Source organism: Arvicanthis niloticus, chromosome 1, assembly GCF_011762505.2.
Source record: "Arvicanthis niloticus isolate mArvNil1 chromosome 1, mArvNil1.pat.X, whole genome shotgun sequence".
Lineage (NCBI taxonomy): Eukaryota > Metazoa > Chordata > Mammalia > Rodentia > Muridae > Arvicanthis > Arvicanthis niloticus.
Window position 1 is genome coordinate 75,771,220 of NC_047658.1, and position 20,403 is coordinate 75,791,622.

General features: G+C 44.6%; 1 protein-coding gene across 10 annotated transcripts in view; it reads left to right on the forward strand.

Moving 5' to 3' along the window:
* Positions 1-20,403, forward strand: part of Ppfibp2 (PPFIB scaffold protein 2) — a 147,119-nt gene that overhangs the window by 102,425 nt on the left and 24,291 nt on the right. For all 10 annotated transcript variants that reach the window (XM_076940277.1, XM_034510078.2, XM_034510087.2 and 7 more), the window contains 5 exons: positions 9,480-9,572; positions 15,227-15,338; positions 17,040-17,101; positions 18,120-18,195; positions 19,599-19,702. In XM_076940277.1, coding sequence (XP_076796392.1) covers positions 9,480-9,572; positions 15,227-15,338; positions 17,040-17,101; positions 18,120-18,195; positions 19,599-19,702 — 447 coding nt within the window. The remainder of the gene's footprint in view (positions 1-9,479; positions 9,573-15,226; positions 15,339-17,039; positions 17,102-18,119; positions 18,196-19,598; positions 19,703-20,403) is intronic.

A 20,403-nucleotide genomic window follows, 5' to 3' on the forward strand; every position in this document is an offset into this window, starting at 1 on the left:
CCTGGTCTACAGAGTGAGTTCCAGGACGGCCAGGGCTACACAGAGAAACCCTGTCTTGAAAAACCAAAAGATGGAAAGTGGTCCTTTCTGATAAGTGCTAACATTGTTTACACTGACATCTGCCATGTCACTGCCATTTACACTGACATCTGAGTTTATAATAGAGCGTGGACTACTAATATGCCAGAGGGTGTTCTTTGCATTGATTTTTGAGCACATGTTTCAAAGTAGTGGTCACAGGAAGAGAGCTGTTGTAAGCTGTGTGCAGGAACTCCTATTAAGAGTACAGGTTCTTGGATTTCATATCTGGCTTTGAGTCATGCTCAGATATTCCCCAGCTTCCAGCTCCTGGTTGCTAATTTACCTCCCAAAGCTTGCTGTTTCCCTAGTCATTCTGAGACCTGCTGGAGAACTTGTGTATGTAGCCTTTAGCTTAGTGTGGATTATGTAGCAGTAGCTAGCTTTATTGATTACTTACTGACAGCGTTGTTCACACTGACAGTGCAGAGGTAGATTGTGACACATTATGCACATGCGCAGTGTTCACCCAGACTGAAAGCTGATCTGTGTGTGCTTCATTGTAGGGAAACAGTCAGATCTCCGAGATTAGGCATTTTGTCAGTGCTCTAGGGTGTATGATATACGTGGGCGGGCATACTTTAGGGGCTTAGAGGCAGAATTCAGTGAGCTCTGTGCAGGGTGTAAATTGTTAAAGACTCAGTTTAAAGCCATAAGGGGAAAAGAGGGGTGGGTGGGGGAAGGGGAGAGAGGGGAGTTGATGAGGAGATGGAAGTCTAGGGTTAAAGTACAGCATAGTTAGAGCCAGACGCCCTCACTGTGCCTCTAAAAGCCTGTTTTAGGGCCATCCTTGATTTTCTGTGCCTTATTCTCAGGAAGCCTGACCCCTTCATGACAAAGATGGTCATCTGTAGCTTTAGAATGACATCTACAAAGATTTTTTTTCTTTAAGGTTTCACCAAAAGCTGAAGGGTCATGGTGGGTCTCATGCCTGACTGCGCTGGCTCTCTGGGGATGACAACACTTTGGAGTGTGTGAATGTGAGAGTCAGTCCATCTATGAGGAAAAGGCAGAAAAATTGTGTGGAGCTGGGTAACTCATTCCTTCTTGGGGACTCAGGAAGGAGGTGAACTCCTCCATTTGTGAGACACATAGTAGAGCGGCACTTCCCTGATGGCTTGCTTTCTTCTCTGCAGGATTGTTTTCAAATCCTACAGAGTTTGGGGTCGTTTTCTCAGGCTGTTCATGCATGAGGCAGCACAGCTCCCGATCTCCATCCTACCAGATCAGTGCCCTGCCCAGTCGCCAGAACAAATATTAGGTTTCTGTGTAGAGGAATTTTGTAGGCTGTTCAAACCTGTGACAGGCAGCGAGCAGCCACGTGACCTGAAACACATTCCTCCTCCTTGTAATTGAGCTTACTCTGCTAGTCTGCGCAGGACCTCAGCCTCTGTTGGTAGCATCTGGAGCACCAGTGGCTGAACACCACAAGCATTGCCTAAGCCTCACTGCTGTCGTGTGATGGAAGTGAGGGCATTTGCTAGCTCAGGTCACTCATGATTGGAATCGCATGAGTGAAAGGAAATTCTCTTCTGCTCCTATACTGCACTGTTTTTTTGTTTTGTTTTGTTTTGTTTTTTCAGTGAATGTTTGTGCCTAAGGCTGAGTGTGGTTAGAAAAGGCAAGACTTTGTTTTCCATTTTGAGATAGCTAGATGGAAATACTTCTAATAGTTAGTTAGCTTTTTTGTCACTGTGTCAGACATTTTTCTTGTTGCTGTGACAAAATCCCCAATAGAAGGAAAAAGGGAAGAAAAATTGTTTTTTATCATCATCATCATCATCATCATCATCATCATCATCATCATCATCGTTTGTTTTTTTGAGGCAGTATTTCTCTGTAAAGCCTTGACTGTTCTGGAACTTACTCTGTAGCTAGCCTAGGACTCAGAAATCTATCTGCTTCTGCCTCTCCAGTGCTGGTATTAAAAGTGTGCACCACTCCATCTGGCTTATTATTTATCTTCATATTTAGCAATACAGTGTGTCATGGGAAGGAAAGCATGGTAACTGGGACTTCACCCATAGTAGTATGGGCTCAAGGCATGGCTTGTTACATATCATTAAATCAAGAAATAGAGAGAGCTCTGATTAGAACCAAAGCGAGCTCAGTCCTAAGTGACCTGCTTCCTCCAGCTAGACTTCTCCTGAATGTTTCAGAACTCCCCAAGACAGTGCCACCAGAAAGACACCAGGTATTTAAACACATGAGTCTAGGAGGGAACTTTCACATGCAGATTCTAGCAGTCACCATGGCAAAATAAGCATGGACATGAATTTGGAGAAGACTGATTTCTTAGCTCAGTGTTTCAAGAGTTCCAGGCTGGCTTCACTGCGATGAGGCAGAACACTGTGACAATTGGGACATGTGACAGAGAAGGCCATTGAAGCCAAGGCAGCTAAGAAGTAGGGCGAAACAGGGAGGGATTGGAGTATGATACACCTCTAAAGTCATGCCTCCATTGATACACTTTGTTTAACCTGGCTCTACCACCTAGGATGTCCCAATCTTACCATGAAATCATGAACCTGTCAATGGATTAATCCATTAATGAAATCATAGCCCTCATGATCAAGTCACTTCCCCCCCAAATCCTATCAGTAAACCTTTAACACATGAGCCTTCCTTTGGCATTTTAAACTGAAGCTGTAACACTTCCTCTGTGCAGCTCGGCCATTGCCTCAGATTCTCAATGTTTGTCTCAATGAAAATGGGGTCTGGATAAAAGAGAGCAGAGAACCAGACTGTGGATTTCAGGATGTGTGGTTATCTCAGTTAATGGAGAACTAGAAATAATTTTCAGGACTTTCTTGCAGAACACAAAGTGCTTAAAACATACTTTTCTTCCCGTGTTCCATACCTGGGAAGGGGGAATTCTGATTTCTGAACTAGAGCAGCTTGGACCATAGAGAAAGCACATGGAAGAGTGCATTTGCTCAGAGCTGAACTTGCCTGCTGAGAAGAGGTTGGATATATTGGTTTTGTTTTACTAATTTACCTTTTAATATATATGAAAGAAACTTAAAAAAAATTAAAAGTTCATAAGGATATTTAACAAAAGATCTCATACACGTGTCATCTAGCCAATAGGACCCAGTGCTGTTTGTTGTATTCTTCCAGAGTTATCCTATGCAAGGACAAGCTAATTCGTGTGGACAGATGGACACACGACACACCCAAATTTCAGGCACACATGTGTGTACTTTCATCCCCCCAAGCACACGCACTACATGTGTGCATGCATACAGACATACCACATGCACATATATCATGCACATGAACCCAGAGACACCACACATACACACACCACATGCACACACACATACCATGCACACACATCACATGTACATACACCACACACACACAGACACCACACACACCATATGCACACACACTACATGTGTGCATGCATACAGACACACCACATGCATATATACTCTATGTACACACACCCGAGGCACACACACCCCATGCACACACACCACATGCACGAACACAGACAGACACGCCTGCTTTCTTTATTTTCATACTTTTTAAAAAGGGAATAATCTTGCGCTTCTTTCTGTGGCAAGAAGAGTAAACAACAAGCCATTCCTCATTTATATTTATGTCTGCCTATTTTCTAATATCTCGCTATGCCCTCATGTAGTTAACAAAGGTCTTTTTTGATGAACATTTAAATTGTTTCCAGGCTTTCGCTGTACGATGTGGTAGTAAGTAATCTTATACATGTGTGAGGCTCCCACAATGGAACAGATGAGTCAGGACCATCTGTACTTGAAATTCTGACATATTTCCAAATCTCCCTCTATAGACTATCGAGGTGAGACACCCATCAGCAATGCATGCTGGGAGAGGGCCAGGCCATTATTAAGCTAAGCATGAAGGAAGAGAGGGAGAAAGAACTGAGGATAATTGTGAACAGGTTTAGCAGGGAAGAAGAGGTGGGACAGACTGTGATTATAGGAGGTGCTGCACAGACAACCCTGAGAAGGGGAGTGGATATTTGGAAAGCACGGTAAATATACAAAGTCAGCCAAAATGACAATACACAGCAGCAATTACGAACTCATAAATGTCACCCGTACTTCATGATTGGTGGCCCAAGGAGGCAGCAGTGCTGCCAGTCTCTGCCCTGTAGGAGAGAAAAAGACCTGGGACTAAAGGAGATGGCCAGCCCTGGAGTTGGAGTGTTAAGTTTCAGGTCCGAGGACTGAGACACACAAAGGACAACAGGAGATTAGGGATGTGGCCCAGCAGACCTGGGGTTTATCACATGGTCCTGCTGAGGCAGAAGGAGGAAAACAGGTGTGCACCTCACCTATGACCTACATCTCTGAACTCCCTGATACAGACAGGAACGGAAGTGGAGCGAAGGGAGCAGCAGCTGTCTGGATCTTAAAGGTCCTCAGCCGATGCTGTTACGAATCAAATACGTTTGATTATCTTTCTCACTTTTCTTGCTCAGACCCTTGGGAACAAAAACTGGGGAAAGTGCAACTTGGTTTCAGTTTTGAAGCAAAGGGAAGACTAATGCAGCAATGTGCTGGGGGTATGAGGGTTAGTGGTCACTGTTATCCACAAAGTCCTGAAACTAATCAAGGACAAAGCTACTCATGGGCAGGGTCCTCTGGAAAGCTGAGTGATTTAAAAAATAAAGGCTGGGAACTCTACAGGGAAGACAACTCAGTCATCCTGAGCTGCTGGGAAATGAGGTAGCTCTGACTGAACCATTTCCCATGCAGTGTCAGCAAGAAGGAAGGGCTTAGTGTAGCCCACCCTGAGGGAAACTGGATTTCCTAGGGGCCAGCACAGAGGGTGGAAAGGGCATTTACTAAGGACCAAAGGGCACCTGTAGGAGCCATATGAGGAAGGACAACCCCCACACAGAGGGTGGTGCTGAGAACAATTGCCTTTTAAAAGAAAGGCATGTTTTTAGTTAAAGAAAAAGTGGACTTGATGCGTGCCATGCCTTTCACAGGATAAAGAATTGGGACAAGAAGCCACACGCTGTGTGCTGCCAGTGAGGTCTTTTCTGTTGCTTAATTTGTTTCTTTCGTCTTCAGTACTAGGGTGCTAACCCTGGACCTTGTGCATGCTAGGAGAGTGCAGTTATGGGGAGCCTCAGCCTTGTCACCTGTATGTAAGATTAGAGCCAAGCATCTGGAGGGTCGAGAGGCTGGAAAACAAAGTAGGGAGTCAAGGCCAGTGAGTAAGGTGCATCAGTGGATAAAGGTGCTCACTACAAGCATGACCTTTAAACCCTGGAACCCAGCCTCAAGGTGGAAGGAGAGAACCATTGCCTGACAGCTTTGATACAAGTTTTTTTTGTTTTGTTTTTTAAATATTTTTAAAAAAGATTGAGTCATATCTGGGGCTGGGGAAATAGCCCCTTCTGGAGGTCCTGTGTTTGATTGTCAGAAATTACAAACAAAACAATCCGGGTGTGGTGGCATACTTCTGTAATCCCAAGGGGAGACAAGACAGAAGGCTCCTTCCCTGGAGCTCACTGGCCAGCCAGCATTGCCTAATTAGTGAGCTTTAGACCAGTGAGAAACCAAGCCTCAAAAAATAGTGGGCAGTGACAACCAAGGATGTCCTTTGGCCTCGACACATACTCTTTCTCTCACTCATACATGCAAACATACTCACAAACACTCAGGCATTACACAGATTAAGGTAAAAGTTTCACCAGACTTAGCTCATTGATTCAGCTGGAAATGGATCTGTTCTGATAGACCGGAAACACTCACACTTGAGTGCGTGCTACAAAATCATTGCTTGGGATATATTTTGACAAGGAATACAGGCTGGATGTTAATCTATTTTAACATCCTATTAGTACCTGAATGATATTAGAGTTGGGGGTGCATTCTCATGGATAAGGATGGTATGTGTTGTAGAGCTCACCTGTAAGCCATGTTGACATGTTTAGATGTGTGGGTGGGTATTGGCAAGTGTAGCATGGATCTAGGTGGGAGGGAGTGTGTGTGTGTGTGTGTGTGTGTGTGTGTGTGTGTGTGTGTGTGTGTACTGCTGCTGCACTTCTGCCTAGATGCCAGGATCTGTTCAACTTTGTACCTCAGCTGTTGACTTAGAAGTGTGGAACAAAGTAGATGTCAAACTTCAAGACAGTCAGAGAATGGAGCAGGCCTTAGGGCAAACTATGGCATGTACTTTTGTTCTGTCAAAGAGGGACCTGACCATGGACTAGGGGCCACCTTCCTTCGCTGCTGATCTTCCAAGGTGGTCTGCATCTTCTGGTGACTGACGTTGGCTGCTTTTCTCTGCTCTCTCTTCCTTTCCACAGTCAGTTCTGAATGTGATCAGTGAGCTGCAGGAACAGATGTGTAGGCTGCAGCTGGACATCCACAGGCAGATTCAAGAGCGCCTGTTACTTGCTAGGGACCACCCTGAGGAGGTGGTGGCCGATGACCATGAGGCCAAGCCCCAGCCATGCAGCCAGGACTGTGCCCCTTGGGAGGGGTCACCTGTAGGAACCACACTTAAGTATATCAGCGCATGTGTGTGATGGCTCAGTGGTAGAAGGCTGGAGTTTCTCCTAACCAGAACTGTGTGCAGTGGCTTCGCATGGATCTGCTGTTACTTCAGGGCAGAACTTGGTCTCACACAGGCCTCTGTTGATGTGAGGTGGGCTCTGGGACCCTCAGCAAGCAGGTTTGAGCGGGTGAGAATAGTCCTCAGAAGGCCACACTCTTCATTTTTAGGAATAGGATCAAGGGATGTCACAGGCTCTGTTTGAGTGGTGGGGGATTTGGGCCAAAGGAAGACTCAGGATTCTCTTTTCGCAGTGTATGAGCCAGACACGTATCCCTCCCCATGGACTAGATGTTTAAATGAAGCCTTATTGTATGATTCTCTTTAAGAGGGGAAAAAAAAAAACCCAGCATCATGGGAAAAAAATTCTTTCAAATCCATGTTTAGAGAAGTCTAGCCCCAACCCCACCCCAGGGAGTAAACACAGCATCAGGGTTTTTGTTTGTTATAAATAATTAAGTCATCACCTGAATTTCCAGGAAAACAATACCCACATAATAATCCCATTATAGTGAGTTTATGATCTTTTGGGCCATATGCCAAAGAAGTCACAAGAAAGAACCCAGACAGCAGTAGCCTGTGCTTTCTTGATTTTGCTCCCAGCTGGCATGGTGCCCTCTCAGAGCAAACTGAACAGCACCCCCTCCCCCAAGACAGGAACAAAACAGACAGACTCTTCCTACTTGCCGGGCATTGCAATGGTGCAGGCAGGGCCAACAATATTACTAGAAAAGGATTTTGAATCTCTGAAGCCCAGTGATGAAGATCAAGGACACAGTCACCTTAGCTTAGGGGACCTTTTTCAATAAGTATCAAGAAATACTTACCTCTGTAAGTCATTTTTAATAAATTATCTTATAAGAATCATGTGGAAGCAGTGTTACTTCATGGTAGATTGTCTCAGAATGCAAAGACACCTAAGCCAGTTAAATAATGACTTGAGTATCATGTATTAGTTCATCAACTGCTATGTGCTAGGACCTGCTGGGTAAGAGGTTCAAAGACTTCCTCCCCAGGCTTCACAGGAGGTAACAGAACTACCCACTAGCAATCCTACAGATAAACCTTACAGGAGATCTGTGTGGGAAATGCCTGAAGAGTCTCACAGAGGGTTCTAATGTGATGGGAAGGTCTTTACTTGGGTAGGCTGAAGGATAGGCAGGAGTTAACATGGTGGGCAGTTAGAACGAGAATGGTGTATATATAGAGGTGTAAGCTGGGAGGCAGAGTTGAAAATTCTCTAGTGTGACATATTAGAGCTTAGCTGGGGCAGGGCAGGCAGGCCAGGCTGGTCATGAGTTAATGTTTAGAAGCTTTGAGAAGCAAGGGAGTGCCACGATCAGATGGGTGTGCTAATACCATTCCTCCTCTGGAAGATTACAGTCAGATTTTCCATAGGGCCAAGGTCACAAAGGATCAACCACCCAGGCCACCAACACTCATTGCACTCATGGTGGTACTTTTGGAGGGAAATGAGACATAACAACATTCTTGGACGTGACATAGAACCCAAGTGAAGTTTGGTTCAAGAAAACAACACTGTTGGCAGATCACAGTGGCAGTACATGTTGTAATCCTCAGTGTTTGGAAGGTGAAAGGTTTGAAAGCTTGAGGCCAATTTGTGCTGCGTAGTGAGTTTACAGGCCAGCCTAGCCTTTAAGATTCTGCCTCGGAAGAACAAAACAAACCAACAAAGATAATATTGCTGAGTGTTGCCCCCTTTATTGAGGGAGTTTTCAACCAGGGGTCCCAGAGTTGTGAGCTTAAATTCCTGCCCTGCTTACCACCTGTACAAATGTGTATGTGGAAGTGGTTTGAACATCCCTTCCCCAGTCAGGAAGTGTCACAGTGAACATTGTCATTTGTAGAGCTTCCCAGCCCCCAGCTTCCCAGTCTCATCTCCAGTGCATAGGATATCTAATCTCAGCTCCACCTCAATAGGCAGTCTCACTTTCTGCCTCGAGCTTGATCCCTGTCTGCATGCCTTCCCTGTTTCTCTTGCTTAACCTCCTCTGAGTGTCCACTGGCAGCTTCGGTTGGCACTTAGCATTTGTTCTCTGAATCTTACTGCTCGTGAAGGCTCAGAAGCTTGCCACTTCCTCCTCTGGGTTCCCCACCTTCATCACAGAGAGATAGATGTTCCTTGCTTCCTGCTCCTCCCTCTGCGCTACCAGGGGAGTTGCCTCCACTTCAGCATCTCTGCACCTCCCACTTCCAAGCTGTCTGCTGGTGACACCTGTGCATGAGCTGGGCATGTCTCATGGAGGTTCAGATGTCAGAGGAAGGGATGACAGAATATAAGAATAAGAGGATACTATTGAGTTTTTTTTTAGCTTGCTTGATAAAGTGATGAGCATGAGGACCTGAGTTTCATTTCCATAACAAATGTTTAAAACAAACAAACAAAACCAACAACAAAACAACTCCCCACAACCCTCAGACAGTCCACACAGTAGTTCTAGGCAGGTAGATGCCTGGGGCTTGCAGCAAGAGAACTGTTCTTGAGGAAAAACTTAAATAAAAAACATTGAGTAAGGAATATACCCAAGGTTGTCCTCTGGCCTACATGTGTGCATGCAAATGCACTCATATGTATATTGCAGTTTCTTCTCTCTTATGTCTGGAACTCCCTGGCTTTCATTTTTAAATGGGCACACAGCCTTTTCTGGATCACAGATCGTGTTTAAAGTTCAAAGCTGCAGACGTGGAGCCTGCTGGCCCCAGACAGCTGTAGACAGTTGCTGCTGCCCCTAGCCCCCTCTGCATGAGCTTTATCCAGTTTGGAGACTCTGTTGCTTGTTCTTTATCTACCACAGCTCTGACGTTCTCCCTCTTCTCTCCAGGAGTTACTGCAAGAGCTTAAGCACCTCAAAATCAAAGTGGAGGAGCTGGAGAATGAACGGAACCAGTATGAGTGGGAGCTGAAGGCCACTAAGGTAACCAGCAGTATGAGGCACTGGAGGAGGGGGAGGAGTTAGGAGTTCTGCTGGGAGGGGCTTCACTCTCAGGCTTCTCCACAACAGAAGTGTGAAAATGCAAAACAGCCCCACACAGTGGCCTAGACTCTCGCAGGCAGCTCTGCTGTAAAAAGGTTCCTTATGAGAGCCTGGGAAACTGAAGTGAGAGCTGCTGAGGTTCCCCAGCCCTGCTTCCTTCCCCTGGCAGCATCCTATTGTCCCTGTTGACTTAAGCCAAGGAGGTTCTTGGGAGAATGTGTGAGTGGGCTTGCAGATGAGTGGCAGAAACAGGGGAGGGTCACAGGTTTGCTGGGGACACCGGCTTAAACTCAGCAGTTCCTGTCATTGTAGATTTTCTAGAAATAATCATCATCATCATCATCATCATCATCATCATCATCATCATGCATTTTTCAGATGATAAAGCCTGCTTTATTTTTTTCAACCAAATCATTTCTACTGTATTGGGGAGCTTGCTGTATATAAGACACCGAAAAGAAATTCTTTAGTGAAATATTCTTTTCTTCTTTCTTGTAAGTTTTTCCTCATTGACTTGCAGGGGTTAAAAGTAGTGGGTTAAGTGGGTAGGTATTGTGGGGTACTTGTCATCCCAACATACCTACAGTATATTGAGTCAGGAGGGTCACTTGGAATTGGAGGCTATCTTACAGACTACATAGTGGGTTCCAGGCCATCCTGAGCTAAATAGTATGCTTCTGTCTCAGAAAACAATAGCACAACAAAACAAACAAAAACAGCAAAAAAAAAAAAAAAATTGATTTAAATATTTTTATTTTCCATGTTATGCCTTAAAACATTAAATTAGTTGTCAGCTGAATAATATCAAATATCACACTAAAATATAGTTATATTATTTTCAGTTATGTATGTGGGTGGGGTGGGTGGAGCAAGGGTGTTTGGGTATTCATGTCCTCTGGCTACCTGTGGAGGTCAGGGAGTGGGTTCTCTTGGGTTGTCAAGTTTGGGTGGGAGGAACTTTGACCTGTCGAGCCATCTTGCCAGCTCAGGAGTCTGTTGTTTGAAAAATATATAACAAATTTCAAAGTGAATAAAAGATCACAGAATCTTCCGATACAGAGAAGAGACTGTTGGAGCAGAAGAAACTTCTGGTCACTCTGATCTGCTCCCTACACATTGTGTGGCTCTGTCATGTTATCAGCATACTGTGCCTTCTGGAGAGGGACACATAGTAGGATTCAATAACAAAGGCCTTCACTTGGGCCTTAGGAGGAGGAAGGAGACTCTTCAACAACTCTAGGTCCAGTTTCTCCTGGAGGAAGTCTGGGCGGATGCACCTGAAGAGAAAACACTTCTGCCTTTTGCTAGGGTCCTGTAGAGCCATTGACAGGTGACACCTGGTGATGCTTGTGGCATTTCAGTGTTCAGTGTGTGTCCACATTTTTGTTGTTGTTTGTTTTGACTTCATTTTTAACTTACTTTACTTCCTGCTCACTGGCCCCCTCTCAGTCACTCCCTCTCCCAATCCTTGCCCCTTCCCCCTTTTGTAAGTCCAATTCTAGGGGCCTGACAAGCCCTACTGGCTTCTGCCATCACTGCCTGCCTGTGGTGCATAATTACACATGTAGGCAAAACATGTATGTTTATTTATGTATGAACTCATAAAATAATTTTTTAAAAATTTAAAAGAAATAAAGGAATAAAAATCACTCAGATCACCCAGTCGCTACCACCAATATTTCCTCCCTACCAGGTGTGTTTGTTTACGGGCCCTCCCTCCTCTTTTCTCTCCATTTCTTCCTCAGTTTCTGGTGATGATTTATACAAAAGTATATATTGTGCTTTTTAAAATCCATTTGAAAATTGATGATTTCTTAATAAAGAGAAGTGCTGCACATGATGCTAGTATTTATATAATCATATTCCCATGTATAAACATAACGTGATGCTAGTATTTATATAATCATATTCTCATATATAAACAGAACATGCTTAACCATTTTACAGATGACAAAATGGAGGCCTAGAGAGAGCGAATAACTCTCTCACACTCTTACCATCAGGCAGGCCTGGCCTGACATGTACTATTATTGTCTGAGCACAGAGCCTTGTGTGTGTTGGGCTTTGTTGTCACCGATTCAACAGCCTTGTTTTTTCCAGTAGCTCAAAACTTTCCACTACGGTATGCACTCCTGCCAGTCCAGCCCCGGTGAAGCCTTTGAAGTTGCACACATCACTCTTTGTTATAAAACCAAGAAGTTCTTTTTAAGCCACCCAAGCTCTCTGCCTTGGCATGTGGACCCGTGAGATGTTAAGGCGTCTTTAATAATTACCAGGTGTGAAACACCTTCTACCAGAACCCACCTGGCCCTTTGCACACTTTTCTTTTTTAAGTCAGAGAATAGTGCAGTGGGTGTGTTTGATGGCGATTTTGCCATTAAGGAACACAAGACTTCCCGTGGCCAAGGTGAGGTTTGGGTCTCCCCTTTCTGTGATGTCCTGTTCCTTCCTGAAGTGGCAGCTTCCCAAACTGAAATCCTTTCTGTGTTTGTAAGCTGTTAAGTTTTCTGTGTAAGCCTCCTCAGTCCCTAAAAGTGGCTCATCCTCACTGCAAGCAACAGTAGGGTTTGTGCCTTGAGCTTATTAAGACACAGCCCTGTAGGAATGCAGATGTTTTTCTGCCCTGTAGGGACCCAGAGCAACCATCTCTGCCACACTGCCATGCTTCTGATTGTCATGGATCTCTGGCAGTAGAGGTTGTTTTTGTTTGTTTTATTAAATGGCTGAGAGAGCCATTGCTTTCATGGTTCTGGATGGGGGTATCCACCTACCTGTGGGTCAGGTAGCCTTCTAAGCATAGCAGAGAACCTGTAGTTTTTCCATGTTCTATGGCTATTTCAGAGTAAAAGTTGAGTCAAATCACTTGGACTATGGGATCTGTGGAAAAGGCTCATATTTTGGATACTTGGTACCCAGTTGTTGGAACTGTTTAGAAAGAATTAAGTGTTGCCTTTCTAGAAGTCATCAGGTGGTGGGCTTTAAGGTTTTGAAAGCCTATTCCATTCCTAGTTATCTCTTTATGCCTTATTCTTATGGATATGGTATAAGCTCTCAGCTACCTCTTTAGAGGTATACCGATCTGTCTGTCTCTCTGCCATAATGCTTTCCATAATGTCTGTCTCCATAATGCTCTCTGCTGTCATGGTCATGGAGTCAGTCTTTGAAACTAAGCCCCTTATAAACTTTGTTCTGTAGGTTGCCTTGGTCATGGTGTCTTATCACAACAATAGAAAAGTAGTTAAAACAGGATCCATAGTACATCAGTGGCCTCATACAGAGGCCAGCCTCTAGGAGAAGAGAGCCCTGATTGCCAGGTGCTATCCTCTCAGTAGCCCCACTTCACTGAAGTCTGTCTATAAGGCTGGCAGATAAGTATGACACTGGATTTCTGACAGAGATCATACTCTCCACACTAAAGAACCACAGGTAAGGAGCCATGCAAGAAAAATTGAGAGGATTTATCTCTGAAGAATATCCTGACTCTGGTGGAAATGAGATGCATTTGGGTTGAGAATCCTAAGGCTAGAATTGTCAGAAGCCATTGGCACCATTATCCATAAGCCAGTGGACACGCAGGCCCCAAATGATATGTGCACCATCATGGATGCCCATGTCAGTTAGCTGGATAGAAAAGCCACACTTTGCTCTCTTGGCTCTGGGTATAGCCCAGAGCAGAGGAACATGCTCCACAGTGAGCTTTGCAGTAAAGAAATCGGACCTTGCACCTCCTTGTTTTTCTTTTTATCTCTGTCCCATTTGGTGAGAGAGGATTTATTCAGAACCATTGAGAAGGCTAAGAAATACCAAGTCTCTTAAGAGTGGCCTTCATCCTTCCTATTAACCTGTAGCATGCAGCCTGGAGTCCACTGGAGGAGCAGGCTGGGAGGGTGGATGGAGTTCTGCATGAGAGCAGACTAGGTGAGTGGGTAAAGCTCTGCATTGGAGCAGCAGGCTGGCTACTGATGCCCTGTGATGAAGCCGATAGGCTGAGGTATGTGGTGCTCTGCATTGTAGCAGGCAGGCTGGGTGGGCGGTGTCTGCGTTGAAGCCCATATCAGAGGAGAGGTCGGCATCTGTTATGTTTGTAATGACCACCTCCTTGCTTTCCCATGGGTTCATTTATTTGAATGTCTAGCTCCTAGTTGGCAGACTGTTTAGAAAAGGATTAGGAGGCATGGCTGTTGCAGGAGGTGTGTCACTGAGGATAGGCTTTACATTTTCAAAAGCCCATGGCAGGCCTGTTCTCTCTTCCTCTGCTTGTTGCCTGTAGATCAGGATGTGAAGCTCTCAGCGATTGCTCCAGCACCTGCCATGATGATAATGGATTAACCTTCTCAAACTATAAGCAAGCCCCCGATTAAATGCTTTCTTTTATAAGAGTTGCCTTGGTCACGATATCTCTTCCTTGTAATAGAACAGTATCTGAGAAAGCATTTTTTTGAAAATAGTGAGAATAGTGGGTGCTCAGTGGAATAACACTGAGCAAAACCTGGCAGGCAGAAGAGTCACCAATAGGACCAGTACTCACTTGGTTCCTTGCTGCAGTTCATTGATTGACTTGGGCCCCACATTATACTCTGATGACCAGAGTTAGAATATGACTAGGTTCCTACATGGCAAGCAGTGGGTAGGGTAGATGCCTTTGCTGTGTGTTCTACTGCTGAGAGCATAGTTCTAAACCTTTTCTTGGTTTGACGCTCAGAATGGAGTTTTTTCCTAAGGTAAGGAATAGGGTGGAATAAACTGTTAGCATGATGCAGTATTTACTGGGCCTCTCATATGTGCTACGAGAGTCAATCATAATGGTCTTCCCACAGGCCATGAAGTAGAAGCTATTAAGCCAAGACTCAGAAAGGCTCAATTACTTGCCCAAGGTCATGCAACTGGGACATGAGAGATTCTAGATTTGTTTGGCCACAGAAGGCATTTTGGAGTGAGACAGAAGGAGCTCTGATTTTCTACTGAGTCTGGAAAGCATGGATAACCAAGTGTAGTACTGTGATGAAATGTAACCTGTTGTACATAGTGGAGATGTGGGAGCTACCCTGTGTCAGTGCCAGAGTGTGTGTGCATGTGTGAATGTGTGTGCAGTGTGCTTAGTGCTTTCCTTTAAGAAAAGTGTATGTCCTTGACACACTCTAAAGCTTGAATGTATGCACACGGGCAAGCATGTAACTGTGCCTGGAGGTTGAGCAAAAGCATTAACTGTACAAATGAAGAGTATCTAAGTATCTTGGGAGAGGGAAGACCACGTGCAAAATTAACAGTCCAACTTGTGCAGCAGGGACAGAGCCTTCCCACTGTATACAGTCCCAGCTCCTCTGGCCCCAGTTTTACCCAGGGTTTACAGAGCAGAGAAGAGAAAGAGCTTGGTCAGATAAGGGGATGCAGGAGCAAGGTGATGGCAGGCGAGTGAGTTCCTTCTACAGTGTTCTACCCAGTGGGGAAGGCAGTTATCTACTATTAGTCTTTGCCCGTGTCCTTCACTCCCCTTGTTTCTTGGGACCCAGTGAGCTCTGGATTATGACATGAAGTGTTTTGTGATGAGCTGGAAGTCTCTCTGACCTGAAAGGGATTCTCTGTTGCTTCTTCAGGCTGAGGTAGCCCAGCTGCAAGAACAGGTGGCCCTAAAGGATGCAGAAATTGAACGTCTTCACAGCCAACTCTCCCGGAGTGCAGCTCTCCACAGTGACCATGCAGAGCGAGGTAACTGGATTGACTGTGACAGAGCAGATTGTCTTAGGCCCTGGGCCCACTCTTCTTATAAGTGGGCATGTGTCTGTGAATGAGGATGTGTGTCCTTGCATGTCTGGGTGTGAATAATGTACACATACATGTATCAGTGTGTGAGCATGCACTTATGCTTGCCTGTGAGGCTGAGTTCTATTGTGGGATCTTTGTCACGCCTTCCCTTACCTAGAACATCCAGCTCTGAAGGCTTTTCTCACAGCATTGATTGAAGCTCTGTGCAGCCCCCTCTGGAGCTTTTTTTTTTTTTCTTTTCCCTAGAAACAACTCCACTTCATTGGATTGAAAGGCCTTGCTTCTGTGTTACTACCAAAGAGGAGGCTTAGCAGTTCATCCTGCCTGACATTTGTACAATGCCCTGAGGTCACAGAAGCAACCCAATTCCTTGTCATCCTTAGAGTGCCACTTAAATGTCATTTCTCAGGAAGCTCTTCCTGACCACTCGACCTCAAGTAGCCAACTCTGGTCTGTTATTCTTGAACTCAGCAGCCCCCTGTCCCCAGCGTAGCTCATACTGTCGTTTAGTAGTGCTGGATTTTGGGAGGATTTGAGGTCAGCCTACCCTGACTCAGGATTTTATCTTTGTTTAAAAGCACCTCAGAGTCTAGCATAATATTTGGCTCACCCTAAAACTGAGTCATTGGGGAGTTCAAGTCTTGCTGATTAAAAACAGAAGAAACCCTCAAGTGTTCTCCTTAACATACATAGTATGTTTGTGACAGTTTTCCAAGGATACGGAAAGGTCACGCATGCCCAAGCTCTTCTACTTGCCACTTGGATACTGAGCAGTGTCAGCCTATGGGTTGCTGCTAGTGTGTCGCCTCATCCTGGCCTCAGTGGTCCCTAGCTTGCTTCTCCAGCTGGACTGAGAACATTCTCAGGTTATCAGGCTTGACAGCCGCTGCTTTTACTCGTGACACCATCTTGCTGTCCCTTCCCACCTTAATTTTCTTTTGGTTTTGGATTGAGCTCAAGGCCTTGTCCATAGAAGACATATTACTCTGCCACTAAACTATATCTCTAGACTTTAAATTTCTTTTTTTTTTATTTTGAGATACTAAATTGCCCAGGCAGGGCTTACACCTTGTGTCTTGTACCTCAGCCTAGAAAGAACTATGATTATAGTCTTATATCTCCATGTTCATATATAAACATTTATTTAATCAGATTATACAATTTGAAATTAAAGCAACTACCAAACCTTTGTATGATGCCCAGTCTTTATTTATCATCCATAACTTGTTTTGGGTTTTCTTTTCTAAACATTTCCTCTGCTTCTAGTTTTTCTGGCTGTATGATTTTCCCTTAAACTAGTCAGGAGCCTAGGCATCTGATTATGATATACATGCTATTAATACATAAAATATGAATATTTATATTCTTAGGAAATGCTGCTTATGAAAGATTTTTATATTCTTCTCTGTCAGCTTTGAGTAAATGATATTTTTATTTTGCCCCTAGATACAAAGAAAAAGCAAAACACTAGGTTATTCATAATGTACCCAACAAATGTCTAATGAGACCCACTGTGCCAGATACCATCCTGGGCTCTTCGGGCAGATAAAAAGGAGCCACATTCACACGTCAAAGGCCATCAGCATATGTGAATAGCTATCAGTATTTCTTCAAATTATTCGTTTTATACCTCAATTTTTTTAGATCAAGAAATCCACCGTCTGAAAATGGGGATGGAAACACTGCTGGTTGCCAATGAGGATAAGGTGAGACAGTTGCCATGGCACCTTGTCCTTCCTTTGCAGGTACCTCTAACTTTTTGGTCCCCTCTGGTCTCTGCTCTATTAGACGTGCTATGCTGTCACTGACAAGATATGTTAAGACAACAGCTTTTGCCACTAGAGACTCAACTTCAGTACTTCTTTATGATGCTTGAGTTTCACCTAAACTGAACCTCTCAAAGGTGGCTTAGAGCCCTGTCTGTTCATGATGGTGTGTTGAAAACCCTCTGTGCTCGCTCATATCACATCTCTTAGCAAGCTCAGCAACAGCCCCCATGTGTGCAGTTTGCCTCTCATGGTAGAACTATCATAGGGACACTTTTATCAGCATGTAGTGCCTCAGTTTACCCTGCTACCATATGGTATCTGATTCCTGTATAATCATAAAATAGCTACATCCATACATAGAAAAATACCTAGTTAGTGTAAACAGTGTCTCTGAGAATCACAGCCCCACACAATCAGCAGAAGAAAAAGACCCCAAAATGCTTGGATACCTTTGCACAGGGTCAGGTGGCCAGTGTATAGCTGAGCTAAGATTTCAAACCTGTGTGTTTCAGGATCTATGTGACCTAAGGCCCCAGACTGTAGCCTTGAAGGAATGGGTCCCTTCTAGGAAGATCCTTTGTTATATAAAGTACTTCAGATTCTGTAGGGATGGGTGAAGAGATTGGAAAACATCTATGTGTGTAGTTCCAGAGAGTGACACAGCAATGAGAGGCACACTGATCAAGACTGTTTCCAGAGAGTATGAGGCAGAGAGGTATAGTCCTTCCAGCACATAGGCCTCTTCAGGGGTGTTAGTGGGTGTTGACCCACACCTACAGATAGGGCCATAAGGGTCATAGGCTGCCTGTGAGGCAGACCACCGGGGCCCAGTGGACTCTGACTTCCTTTGGGGTCTTTAGCAGTCTTATATGGGATTTTCTTCACTGTGCTCCAGATAAAGTTGACTAGAGACCAGAGGTGGTGTCAATCTTGTTCTGCTCTTATACCATGGCAGGACCGTCGAATAGAGGAGCTGACAGGACTGTTGAACCAGTACCTAAGGGTAAAGGAGATTGTGATGGCAACTCAGGGTAAGAAAAGGGGGAACCCCCATTTCCTCTGAAAGCTATTTTGCTTACTATGTCAGAAGTAGGAACAAGTCTGCTGTCAGGGTCTTTGCCCTCTACTTGGAGTTGTAATAGAGAACGGATCTATATGTAGGCTCTTGGGTGGTGCAGATGGTGATTTCTGGAAATTTCATCAATATGGTAGGTCCAAACTTCTAGGGACCACTTGTTTGGTCTTTAGCTCTTGGGAATCCTTCTTATTAGAGGGTCTCCAATCTGTCTTCTTAGGATCCCCCTTTGAGGCAGTGAGAGGAGTCATATTGGGTCAGTCAGAGCCCTCCTGGGCCTCAGAGCTTCTCATAGGATTTGTAGTTCCCTGCAGATGCAGAAGACACATAGGGGACTTCTATGAGTCACCAGGTGGCCAGGTTGCCTTAGAAAGCCAGTGTTTCATGTTTACTACCCAGACCAGTGCAGTGTGCAAGCACCTTATGTTCATATGAGCACAGTGGTGCTTGTGTGGCTCATTCATTGGACCTGGCTCCCACTGCTCATCCTGCAAGAGCAGTTAGTTTTTCACAGGAAGGTTGTTTGAAGGATACCTGCTTCTAGCTGAGCTACTGACTCTGTTTGGAAACAAATCTTATCTCTGCTGGGATAGGAACTGACTGGTCCCTGCCCAAGGTACCTGCCAGGCCCCACATAAAGGATGCAGCCTCTTTTCTCTAATTCCTTGTGATGTTGGGCCAAATCCCTCATGGGACCTGATTGCCTTTGGCCAATAAATAAGAACTTGGAAGGAAGAAGTGGCTTACCTCTCTGTTTTAGGGATAAACTGTGACTTTAAAGTGACCCTGGTGGCAACACCTGATTGGAGGCCCTGAAGAATTTTCCCATTCCCACTCTTAATGTCTCTTCATGTAATAATTACTTTTCTAGTTGCTCTTATCTGATACACGACAAGAAGCAACATAAGGGAGAAAAAAAATGATTTGGGCTCACAGTTTGAAGTGTGTGTGCCATGGCAGCAGGAATATGTAGCAGGGACTCCTTGCATTCTGGTTGGCCAGGAAGCAGAAAGACTGATCAGAAGTGGGCCCAACAAACCCCTGTGGATCACCTCTTAGCCCAGTAGCCAGTGAGGCTCCACCTCTGAAAAGTCTCACAGGTTCCCAAAATGGCAGTTCTAGCTGAGAACCAAACACATGGGCCTATGACAAACATTCTATACTCAAACCATAACAATGTAAATATGTCTTAGGCTTTTCTGTTTTTAAGAGGGGGTGAAATCAATCCCTCAAGCTAAAGCAATCCTCCTTGGTATGTGTTAATAAAGAACAGACACCATTAGAGTTCCATGCTATGAGATTTTTAGCAAGTCTCATAGTAGTGATTTAATAATCTCACCAATGCTTTACTATTTCTAGGGCCTTCAGAAAGAAACCTCTCCATCAATGAAGATGAAATAGAGGGAAGCTTCCGGAAATGGAACACCACAAATAAAAGCCCAGAGGAAGTGCTGAAGCAAGAGGTACTGCGCTTTCCACGTTGGAGAGCCTGCCTTGATGTAGAGAGACATCCAACTGACACCTGTCTGTTATACATCTTAACTGATGAATAGTTCAGTCCAGGGGGTAACCCTTAAGTGTTGGCAAGCAGGTTCAGGGAACAGATACATAGTCTCAGGCCTGAGCTCTGGCTAGGGACTGTATGGTGGCCACTGGAACTCTGAAGGGCAGGAATTTTCCTCTTTAATTGGCTTTCTGTTTATCTTTCCTGTCTGGAATGAAGCACAGAACAAGAATGGTGTTTGTTTTTGTTTTATTTACCAAGGCTTCTCCAGGCTCTGCAGTCAGGACTTCCACCCAGTAGACTTCCACATATTTGATAAAGAGTGAGTCCATCTTGACCATGTAGAGACACTGGCATCTCCCATGGCAGTGCATTCCTGTCTCACACATGCCTCTGTCAGCCCCTCAAACCAGCACATGGATTTTCTTCTTTTTGCTCTAAAATCTGACTCCACTGTATCAGTCTCTGGAATGTGTTTAAATACAGATGAACAAACACATTCATAGACAGAGCCCTTGAGGGGGTGGGGGCTGCAGCAGGGCCAAAAGATTCATGAGATCTAGAAAGATCAAACTAAAACTGATTATTCAATCATTTTGAAGAACTTAATCTTTTTATTGATTACTTTATTTATTTACATGTCAAATATTATCCCCCTTA